Source organism: Meles meles, chromosome 1 (genome assembly GCF_922984935.1).
Source record: "Meles meles chromosome 1, mMelMel3.1 paternal haplotype, whole genome shotgun sequence".
In the NCBI taxonomy this organism is placed as follows: Eukaryota; Metazoa; Chordata; class Mammalia; order Carnivora; family Mustelidae; genus Meles; species Meles meles.
In genome coordinates, this window is record NC_060066.1 from 178,193,469 (window position 1) to 178,205,968 (window position 12,500).

The window sequence follows — 12,500 nt, forward strand, 5'->3', positions numbered from 1 at the left end:
ACAGAGCATAGTGATTATCAGCTACCATTCCTCAGCACCTGTTACATATCAGGTACAAATCTCATCTCTAATCTTCAAAACAAATCCATGAGCTAGATATTATTTTCATCTTATAGATGTGGAAACCCAGAGCCAAGGCTACCTGGCTGTAAAGTAATGGAAGTAGAATAGAGCCCAAGCCTGCATTCTTTCTGTTGCACTATGACTACATTTCTAAAAGGCATTTACAGCCGGAAGTGAACATAGTTCTGTCTGTTTAATCAAAACTCAGCTCTGGCTAACTTATTTATTCATTCATTCAAAATACTTATTGAGTGCCTTCTATGCACTAGGCCCCATGCAAGGGGATTACAAGGAGATGTTAATTTAGGGACCTCACACCAGGAACCCTTATTGTATTTCTGCCCATGATGCAGTAACAACATAACTGATATAAAACTTCAGTGCCAGCATGAACCATTGCAGCTGTAGCCTACTACCCCATCCCAAAGCACCCAGCACTCTGATATTACCTCATACACCATCCTGTATCCCAGCAAATGATAATTTTGAATGCAGAGTCCTTTACATCTAAGAATCATAACAACCATAAGAGGGATATAGGACACATTTTAGTATCCACATTTTATACTGAGGCACAAAGAGAGGAAGGGTCCTTCCCAAGAACTGTAACAATCCTAGTATCTTGTCCAGTGTCTTCTTGCTTCCTCTCAGGCATCTTGAATAGAGAAGATAGAATACATGATTTAGAGTCTCTCCTTGCATGGAGAGCCTGTCCCTGGAATTTCTGGCTACATTACTATTCTGCCAGCAGCCACGTGTAGGTAGGAATATTGTTGCTGTCCATGACTAGGGGGAATAATCAGTCTCAGCTATTCCCCAGTTCTAAACCAGCCAAAGTAATTGGGTTTAGTTTTAATTTTTTAATGGCTTGGAATTAATATAAACAGCTGCTGCCACAGTGTGTGGGTGTCCTTCTCCAGAAGGCACAGACAAAAATAAATAAATAAATAAAAACCCTACATATAAAATAAACTGCGAAAAATAAACAATAGAGTGTGTAGGACAAAAAGGTTAATTCAATAATTGAGCAGTGTCTTTTTGTTATCAAAAATTCAGCTGGCAATATGTAGCTCTGTTTCTCTCCTCCCACTACAAGTGCCCATCAACCTCTGATAAGACAGTAATCTGATTAGACACTGGGTGTTAAAAATGAGTTGCCTGTATCTGAGCATTCCCTCACTCTCTCTTTCTCCCCATCCCTGTGACTCACCAAGAGATTAGCTGTGACAAAGTGTGGAGAAAGATAAGAACAGATATGCTGGTGACAGGAGCACCATTATAATTATTTGGGGGAAGATAGGATTGGAATTAGGAGTGGGTCCTGTTTGCCTAGGAAGGGCGGATTTATAATGTGATCATCCATGCCAGCTGCTCCATTGGCTCAAGCCATGTGGTGGTCTAGGTTATTCCAGCTAAATTTAACTAAAGGCCACATGTTAGCATGAATGACAGACCAGAGATTCAGCTGCTGTTAAGAAAGGAAGAGGGACAAAATCTTACTTAATTTCATATATACCTGGAAAAACTGGATGCCAGGTTGCTTCCCACCCCTGGGTCAATCAAGAAGGAAAATGAAGACTATTTCTGCAATTGCAATTGTTGGCTCAGTTTCGATAAGCACAGCCTTGGTGTGAGCGGAGAATATGTGTTTATCAGCTAGGTAGTACATCAAATAGGTAGCTCGTTATTAGTATACAGGAGGTGTTTAATATATGTTACTCCCTTTGGGAGTATTTGAAGACTTTGTTTTGCATACCTCCTGTAGAATTTACAATCTGAAAAAAATGATTATTTTCCTTTATGCTAATATGAAGAAAAAAATGTTTCTGGTGTCTAGAAAGAATGTGGGACTGGAACTCAGCTATCCATATTTTTCTGCTAGATTAAAGAGGAAATTGGTGCTCCTGTCATTCAGGGTTTTTGAGGAGGGCAGAGAATGCTGTTGTTTTAGAGAGCCCTGTGTATTCCATTAGGTTCTGAGTTTCTTCTCTTCCTCTGTGTTCTGCTAACTTCCAAAATGATGCACTGGGAATATGACTGATAGTTTGAAGAGAAGGCAGAGAGGATGGTAAATGGGAAGGAATCATTCATTCATTAAGTCATAAATTCACTCATTCATTCATTCAACAAATATGCTTTGAGTTCCTCGTCAGGGCTAAGCACTATGCTAAGTGTTATGAATTTTGAGATGAATCAGAAATACAGCAGTATCTGTATTAATTTAAATTAGCAATTAAAGCAATTAGTTCATGGAGTTGCTGACAAAACTTTCAAAAAGGAAATGTCATTTGAGCCTCGGTATCACTTCTCTAAATAGGGAAGTACTATGTAGAAAAATATGGGAATGGTAATTGCAGAGAGAAAGAAAAGCATTTTAAAGGCATGGGATTTGTGAGAATCTAATATAATCAGGGCATGATTTGGTTTCACATGGAGAGAGCACAATATACATATATTGGTATGGCTGAAATTATTTATTCTAGTTTGTTAATCCCTTAAAATTCATTCACAAATATATTCATTTACCCGGTTCATAAGCATTTTCAAGAACATCTATGCAAAGCCCTGCACAGATCCTGAAGAACCAGAGATGAATAATATATCATCCCTGCCCTATAGGGCAGGGGGGCTCAATCTAATGGTGGAGAAAGGTATATATTCAAATTGATATAATGAAAAAGAGGCCATAACAGAGAGGTGTATACAGTATGAAGTATGACTGTGAATTTGTTCAGTATGTGAGTGTGTGTATGTGTGTGTGTTTTGCTCACTCACATGTGCATGCATGACTGGATCTGAGGATGTGAGTTACAGGTCCCCTCACATATGTGGATGCCCTTTTCAGTTGTCAGTATGGACCCAGGATGATAGCTTTTTCCAAGAACTGGATCAGCCTTTAGCTTCTAGGCCCCGAGAGCACACGCTCCAGGTCTTGAATCTCTGTATCTCTAGCAGAATCAAATGTTGAACTGTTTCCTTTATGAAGTCTTCTGGGGAGTCATGGGCAAATTCTTCTTAAGAACAAGCATTTTTGACCCCATCTTCATTTTCATCCTATCATTGGGATAATAGGAATCGCCTCAGGGGATGGTTGTGAGGATTAAAAAACTTAATACATCGTAATGTATTTAAATTATACACATGGTCAGTGACATGTATACGTATTAGGAATTATAATTGTAACAACTATTATCATATTTGTTGTATTGTTTTCACTGATACCTCAGACTAACTATTAAATGGAATCAGAAACTTGCCTTGTCTCATCTAACATCAAGTATAAGAAGTTATTTTACTTCTTATACAAGTTATATACTTCTTACAAGTTATAAAGCTTGCCATGCTCGTACTTCCCTGTAACATGGGCCTTTCTACTTTCCCTTCACTTGAATGCTAAAGAGTCTCTATACTGAGCTAAAATCTACCTTCCTATGATGTCTACCATTTATCTTCAGAGATGAGTCTTCTTTTCATTTCATTATAGCTTTTTAAAATATGCAAGTATTGTTAACTTCTCTGTGCCATTTCTAGTGAGAAAGAGAGGGAAAATGTGACATACTTCTTGTCTTCAAAAAGCCTACCCTTTCTTTGAAGAAATCTCCATTTACTTTTAGTGTTCATTGTTAAGGGACATACCAAGTTATTAAATTTATTTTAATATATGTTAAAGTAGAGAAAAATTAATGAAAATTAAATGATCAGAGGATTCAGAGGAGTATGTTAAAGGATAAACATTTACTTATACATTCTTTTGTCCATCATTTAACTAGTTCATTTAAAATTATTTTGGCCTTGACAATCTACCTTATGCCACATCTATGAGTAGCAATTCACCAAGTAAGTAAGATGAAAAGGAAGGCAGTCCAAATGAAAAAAAGATTAAATACAAAGAGATCCCATAGAGGTGTGGGAGGAATGGCATAAAATTGTGTTAGGGAGTTGTGAGTAGCTCAGTATGAATGAAACAAAGTGTTCACGGAGGAAGAACTGGCTGATGATACCAGATCACAGAGAGATCTCAGGAAGCCTTGTGGGCTAAACCAGAATAAATAGATAGGGAGTTGTTTGAAGAGTTTTTAGCAAGAGAGTACTGTGAGAGCAAATTTTTCTGGAAGCAGAAATAAGGCTATGATCTGGATGGCAAGGGGGAAAAGGAGGGTGGCATATTATCATAGGGATTATGAGCAAAGACTTGGAGTCTAATACAAGCTCTGTGGATTACTAACCCTGCCACTTCAGGGAATTTTTTTTTTTTTTTTTTTTACCTTTCCGAGCTTCAGTTTTCTTATCTGTGTAAAGGGGATGTTAATAAACCCTGGCTCATGGGGTTATTGTGAAGTTCAAATGATAATGCATATAAAATATTTAACATGATGCCTAAGACATAGTGAAAATATAATAAGCAAAATAAGAGAAAAACCAGAAGTGCATTACAAATGAGAGAGACATTTTTCCTACTTAGTTTCAGCTTTATTTTCCTCTCTTCTTTGTGTTACTTGAAAGTCCTCATGAAAATAAATAATAAATAAATAAATTCCTCATGAATTTGACCTACTGAGCTCTTCTCAAATAGATTTTTATTTATATTCTTAGCAGAGTCTAGAAAATCTAAGCCCTGAGCAACATCTTGGCTTCCTTGAATGATTACCCCAGGGCCCATTACCTTCACTCTGTCTGCAAATCAGGTTAGGCATCCGAACCACTCAGGAGAGGAGCTGAGACAGCTGCAGGCATTAGATGAATTCTCTTGATATCACATAATCAAATTTGGTGGGGATGGCAGGCTCTCAGATTCAAGTTGCTAAACTTAGCTAGAATAAGAGAAAAACTGGGGTGATTGAATTTGAAGCATGGGCCCTGATCAGATATACTAGTTACTGTGGAGTTGAGAACATCAGCATCATAACCCGAGGGGCCTATCACTGTAGGAATCACTAGCATGTGAAGACATGCTCACATTGTGCTCAGATCTGTGAGCCAGGGCCTGAAGCCAGTATCACAGACACTGTCGAGAGACCTTCAGGCCACTTTCAGTTGGCATTCTTCTTGAATGCAAATCTGGAACACTGAGACTAGGTTATTCCACCAGCCTCACATTCCTACATTTTGAATCATATCGCACATGTATACCATTACCTATCATTTCCATAGCCTCGTCTCTGCACTGGTCTGATCTTGGTTTTCCACTGTTCCCTTCTCTATCCAGAACTTTCCCCCTTTTCCTCTGAAACTCAGCTTTATGGTTAATAATCTCACTTCTCAGTCTTTTAGTTCATTGCTTCCTTTACCTCTTCTCTTAATCAAAAATGCTTGGTGCATGATCTTAACAAATATTTGCTACATGAAACAATGAAGTAAGACCTGATATGGAGGCCGTTATTCCCCCCATTATCCTCTGAAGAGCTTCTCTTTCTCTTACTCCATGTACAGAAATATAAGGAGGAGATGACTTTTCTCTTAACTCCCCATGCACCTTCCAGGCCCTTATTTCTCTGTCTCATCATGGGTAGTCCCATCATTTCAAAACAGGAAGGGTAGCAGTCTCTTTAGAAAGGAGGAGTGCCTAGGAGGGCTTGTCTTAAAATTATATTTATATTACAAGAAGACTGTTGTTACCTGTGTATTTATTTGTGATGGCTGTGGGAGTAGGAGGCAAATGGATTCTGTTGATGGGCCCAAGGATATCCGTAGACGACCTTTGATACTACCACTGACATTTATGTGCAAAGCCCTTTCCTTTTTTGTTTAGGCTCTTCTCTATTCTGCTCTGCCCTCCTCAGCACATTCAGGTTCTCAACAATTATTAGACTTTATGTCCCATCACTTCAACCACTTTTTTCTAATATAGTCAAATCTGTCTTGTTTTCTACACCTGTGCAGCTACTAGCCTTCTGTCCTTCTGACCACTATCATTGATTCTATGGACTGGCACAGTCATGATAGTTAACTTCTTTCACTAACTTGAAAGGTACCCTGGGACTTCAGGATAATTTTTAAATTCTTTAACATGGTTTATAAAGTCCCTTTCTAGTATAGCTTCTGCCTTCCTCTTCAGACACATTTTCCTATGATTTCCCTTCTCACTCTGTGCTTCAGCCATGATGAATTCATGTCCTTTCAGTCCCAGCATTTTACTTATTCTCTCTTGCCCCCTGGATTTTGCACACACTCATATCTGGAATGCCAGAAGTTCATAATTTATCAAGAGGGATTATGGAGGAATGTTCTAGGTACTGGACTTGGAATCAGAAACAAATTTGAGTCTCAGTTCTATCATTTTCTTGCTTGAGATCATGGGTGAGTTCCTTAACTTTTATGAGCCTCCATGACCACATCTGCAAAGTAGGACAAACCTATCTTGACCAAATAGTTATGAGAATTAAATCAGGTACTGAATGAGCCCCAGAAACAACCAATACTGATATGCCCACATATTGTGCCTGTTCTGTTCATTCCTTCCTTTCTCTTTTCTCTCATTCTTCTCTCAATCCTTCTTTTCCTTTATTCCTTCCTTAATTTTTTGTCTTCTTCCCCTCTCTGCTTTTCACTTAATGTTTCGGTAAGATTCACAAGATCCAGGGCTACAGGCAAGAAATTCAAGCTGCTGTGTGTACAGAATTAGTGTCTTGGCAACCTCTTCTCTTCCACAGGAAGCCCACAGCCTTACTTCCCACCCTGGCTACTTAGGCAGCCTCAGAAAGACACCAAGTTAGAAGCAAGATTCTTCAACAAACTGCATGTTATAATGCTCTGGGAGCTCTTAACAATTTTCTTTCAATAACAGGCTACTGTTCCTGGAGCCACCACCAATCTTGTTTTTTCTCAACCTCATCACTTACACCCTCCTCCTCACACTGTCCTCTACATGCTCCTGTGTCTCATGGCTTCTCAGTTGAATGCCCTTACAGATGAGCCTTGCATCCTTCATCCACCCTGCCAGTAACCCTCAGAAAAATACCTGCCTCTAAAGAGCTTCCAAACTGATCCTAGTGAATAAGACTTAAGAAGACATCAATAAAGAAGCAAGAATTACTACAAAATGTGGGAGCTGAATGGGTCTGGAATTGTCAATGGATGACCATAGAAAAGACAAAGTTTGAGATGGGTTTTCTAAGAGTAACAGGATTTTGAAGGCACAGAAATGAGAAACATTCACTGTAGGAAAACAATGTGAATAATTTGGATGTCATACAGTATGAGAGAGTACAGTGACCCTATGGTGTGGATGAATGTAAAGAAGTTATGGGAATTATGACTGGAACATTTTGCCTTTTCTCATGTATATGTTTCAGAGTTCGTTATTAGAGAATGAGTGTGATGACTTAGCAAAATTGCCTACACAGTATATTTGAAGCAGTATTTCCCAAAGTGCTTCTGTGGAAAATTAGTGTCATGGAATGCTCTGTAGAAAAACAATAATAACAATTTAAAGAAATGCTGAATATTCTTTCCTCCTCCTTGAATATTTACAGTGCATATTAGCTTATTTTAAAAAGGCCTGAATTAGCCTTATAACACAAAAACCTGACTTCCCTAGGAAAAGTAGGCCTCCCCTATTTATTTCAGCATAATATCACAGTCTTTAGTTGCCCTCAAGAGTCTGTAACTATGGGGTGCCTGTGTGGCTCAGTGGGTTAAGCTTCTGCTTTCAGCTTAGGTCATGATCTCAGGGTCCTGGGATTGGGTTCTCCGCTCAGCAGGGAGCCTGCTTGTGATCTCTCTGTCAAATAAATAAACAAAATCTTTTTAAAAAAAATGGGCAGAAGACATGAACAGACACTTCTCCAATGAAGACATACAAATGGCTATCAGACACATTAAAAAAAAATGTTCATCATCACTAGCCATCAGGGAGATTCAAATTAAAACCACATTGAGATACCACCTGACACCAGTTAGAATGGCCAAAATTAGCAAGACAGGAAACAACGTGTGTTGGAGAGGATGTGGAGAAAAGGGAACCCTCTTACACTGTTGGTGGGAATGCAAGTTGGTGCAGCCACTTTGAAGAACAGTGTGGAGATTCCTTAAGAAATTAAAAATAGAGCTTCCCTATGACCCTGCAATTGCACTACTGGGTATTTACCCCAAAGATACAGATGTAGTGAAAAGAAGGGCCATCTATACCCCAATGTTCATAACAGCAATGGCCACAGTCGCCAAACTGTGGAAAGAACCAAGATGCCCTTCAACGGACGAATGGATAAGGAAGATGTGGTCCATATACATGATGGAGTATTATGCCTCCATCAGAAAGGATGAATACCCAACTTTTGTAGCAACATAGACAGGACTGGAAGAGATTATGCTGAGTGAAGTAAGTCAAGCAGAGAGAGTCAAGTATCATATGGTTTCACTTATTTGTGGAGCATAACAAATAACAAGGAGGACATAGGGAGATGGAGAGGAGAAGGGAGATGAGGGAAATTGGAAGGGGAGATGAACCATGAGAGAATATGGACTCTGAAAAACAATCTGAGGGTTTTGAAGGGGCGGGAGGTGGGAGGTTGGGGGAGCCAGGTGGTGGGTATTATGAAGGGCACGTATTGCATGGAGCACTGGGTGTGGTGCATAAACAATGAATTCTGTTAGGCTAAAAAAAAAAAATAAATTTTTAAAAAAGAAATTAATAAAAAAATTTTTAAAAAGAGTCTGTAACTATATTGTGTATTATTGTTAATATTTCGTTGACTGCTTCCCCACAAGAGTATAGACTCCATGAGGACAAACGTGTTGCCTATCTTACTTACCATTATACCTCAAGAATCTAGTACAATGCCTAGACATATAATAAGGCTCAAAAGAAGAGTAAACAATGACTAAAATCTTTGTTTAACTTTACATTGTCCAAAAAGCCAATCAAGGGTAGGGCTGGAATTTGAACAAAGTGCTGCCAAATCCTGGTCTCTTTTTGACCATAGATGGTATGATTGTTGTTCCCAGGTACCACATGAAGTTCTTGATGTTATAGTTTTTATTTTCCTGTTTATTACCTTTTGAAGCTTAAATGATTGTCTGATATGCCCACATTTTTTTGTTTGTATCTTCAGGCAAAGGCTGCCACCTAAAAATGTTTACTACTACCGGTGCCCAGACCATAGGAAGAATTATGTGATGTCCTTCGCATTTTGTTTTGACCGAGAAGAAGATATTTACCAGTTTGCTTACTGCTATCCATATACATACACGCGCTTTCAGCATTACCTTGACAGCCTGCAAAAGAGAAACATGGATTACTTCTTTCGGGAGCAGCTGGGTCAGAGCGTGGTAAGGCCTACTCAGAAACAGGCAGCCTTGGGGGAGGAGCTTAGCAGTGGGTTTTAATAGAATGCAGACAATGGATATTGATGCTTTGTATATGCTCTGGAACTTTTAAGAATAATTATTTTTATTGTGCCATTCTTTGCCTCTGCGGCCAACAGTTAAGTCACAGAATAAGATATGAGACAGATGCTTGTCCTTCTGAATTGAAGCTGATAAGGCTCTCTAACAAGATACAAAAACTCTGGTGAGAAAACAAGGAGGCTCCCACCAGGTGTTACAGGCATGTTAAAGGCACGAGAGCATTTTATGAGTGTGAGCCTCTGAGATAAAAAATACGTTTGTCTTTTAATGAGTTCAGCTTGCCTGCAGTGCAGGTTAACAAGTGGTGTGCAGTCTGACTGTGCTGCCCACAACATGTTCCATCATTGCCCTCCTTCAGTTCCCAATCCTTCTTCCTTCCCAGGTTTAGTTCTCTGGGTCTGGAGATTTCAGTCTTACATTCTGTATTAGTTTCCTATGGCTGGCATAACAAATTGCCATGAACTTGGGGACTTACCACAAACACAAATTTATTATCTTACAGTTCAGGAGAAGTCTGAAATTGGTCTCACTGGGCTAAAATCAAGGTATCAGCAGGTCTGCATTCCTTCTGGAGGTTCCAGGAGAGAATTTATTTCCCTGTTCTTTCCAGCTTCTAGAGGCTGTTTGCATTTCTTAGCTTGTAGTTCCCTTCCATCTGCAAAGCCAGCAATGGTTGGTTGAGTCTTTCTCATGATGCATCACTCTGACACTGAATCTCCTGCCTCCCTCTTTTACTTATAAGGACCCTTGTGATTATGTTGGGCTCATCCAGATAATCCAGGATAATATCTCCATCTAAAGATCTTTAACTTAGTCACTTTGGTAAAGTCTCTTTTGTCATATAAAGTAACATAGTTATAGTTTCCTGGGATTAGGACTTGCACATTTTTGGAAAGGCGTGCATTGTTCTGCCTACTATTGTTCTCTGTGGTCAATGATACTTCAGTTACTTATAATGAATAAGTGGGTGATTAATTGTTTTACGTTTCCTTCTTTAAGAATTGTGGGCTGTGCCCCTAAAATAGGCGTATTGAATACTTTAAAGATCCTAAGTGAGATACTGGTGGAATTGGCAGAAAATACTAGACTTGAGGTTCTGATACATGTTGGTGGAAAATTGGGGACTGTGAGTTCCACCTAGAAGGGAGCCCCACTTCTAAATGAAAGTTTTCAAGACAAGGCTGTTTAAAAGATGTAGAGTCTAGTCCAGTATACCCCAAAAGAGGAGAGAAATAAAGAAGGCTTGTGTATGGCTCAGGTACCAAGAGCCAAATCTGATCTTAAAAGCTAGTGGTCACAATGATGTTCTTGTAGTCTCAGATAGACAGAAATATGCACTAAGATTTTGGAAAATACCTTCCCTTAACTCTGTCTTCCTAACAGTGGTTCTGGTCGGTGCATGCATATCTGGTGCCTATATATTTCTAATTGAAAATTGGGACACATGGTGTATCAGTCAGCATGCTAACAGGAAACAGATGGCAGCCTCACATTAGGATAATTCAAGGAGAGTTTAATAAATGGGCTATTTACAAGGTGTGGGCCATGTGTAGGGAAACCACAGGATATAGAGCATTTCCCTGGGGCTAGTAACAGTTCAAAGGGTGCGAAGGGAAGGAATTGTTACCAGAACCCAATAATAGAGAGCCACGTAGTGGGCAACCTTGAGTGGAACAGTGACCTTCAGTTAAGGAACAAAGTTAGTCTGAGATGACCCCACGGGGAGGGAGCTGAGAAAAATAAATACATAGAACTCATTCTCTTACTTCCCTCTGATTTCCTACTGGGGTCCTTTTTGACCAACCCAGCCAGAAGTCAGAAGACAAGAGAGCTCATTGATGTAGTCCATACAGATAAGCCACCCTCGTCAGTGGAGAAAATAGAGAAAGACAGAGAGTGAATTGAGAGAGGCAAGTAGAACATATTAAATACATATAGATTGATGAACAATTTATTACTGGAAATAGAGAGATTATCTAAGATAAGACTGTCAGAGAAATTCTGAGATGAGTGTTCTCCAGACTTGTGAATTATGGTATGAGTTAAGACGGTGATAATTTCATTCAATACTTGTGACTTCTAATTTTAAGGGCAGGATTTGTATATTTCATTCCTGTTTCCCCCCAAGCCCCTTCTTAGATTTATGCCAGGCAGAATGTAGGCACATACTCAATGGCTATTAAATGGATTATTGAATGAATGGAAGAATGAATCCAGCGTGGATCCAGGATGGAAGTCTACCATCATATCAGTGTTTTAGACAGAGGATGAAGAAGATATGTGGAGAAAGGAGAAGATGCAGTTACGTGGCACTTTTTCTTCTATTCCATTTCATAGAACTCATACCCACTCTTCTCAAAGGAAGGATGAGACATGAAGTCTTCGTTCTGGGTCACCACGTTTCCAGCTAAAATTGGTAGTCCTATAGATATAGAAAACTGATACTGAACGACAGCCTGGTATCTCTGCCACAGGAAGCCTGAATTTTGTTTTCAGCTCTAATACGAAATTACTCATATGACCTTGAATGTTACTTACCCTTTCTGGGGACAAGTTTTTCATCTATAAGATGAAAAAGTTGGACTTAATGGTGTTTTCAAATTATTATTTGAGGAACTCCTCTGAAAAAAAAAAAGAGAGAGAGAGAGAGAAACAAGTTGAGACCCTTGTCTTCAGACTTTGTGAGAAGCACTGGGGGATATAAAACAAATCTTGGGGTTCTTCCAGAAACGTATTCTATACCCGAGGAAATAAGACATATTCAAACAGTAATATTTTAAAGCATATAATTAAGGATCTCGTGAGTTGTTAGAGAATTAATGGTCAGACAAACCATCAGGGAGAAGATAGGCTTTAAGCTGAGTCTTACAAGATGGATAGAAATACTAAATACAGAATTGGGGAGAAGACAGCACAGACAGCAGGATACAGCCAGTCATTGCATGGTGACAATTGGTTAGAAGTCTGGTTTGATTAGAATAGAGAATCTTCCTTCTAGAAGATTGGGATAAATAGGAATATCAGGGCCAAATTCTAGAAAGCTTTAATTGTCATATTAAGGAATTGGAGGGGGTACTTGTAGATGTGGGGTC

At 39.1% G+C, this 12,500-nt stretch overlaps 1 protein-coding gene across 3 annotated transcripts in view; it reads left to right on the forward strand.

Moving 5' to 3' along the window:
* LOC123948254 (BEN domain-containing protein 5) overlaps positions 1 to 12,500 on the forward strand; it is a 1,602,508-nt gene that overhangs the window by 1,093,996 nt on the left and 496,012 nt on the right. For all 3 annotated transcript variants that reach the window (XM_046014945.1, XM_046014955.1, XM_046014970.1), the window contains one exon: positions 9,114 to 9,330. In XM_046014945.1, coding sequence (XP_045870901.1) covers positions 9,114 to 9,330 — 217 coding nt within the window. The remainder of the gene's footprint in view (positions 1 to 9,113; positions 9,331 to 12,500) is intronic.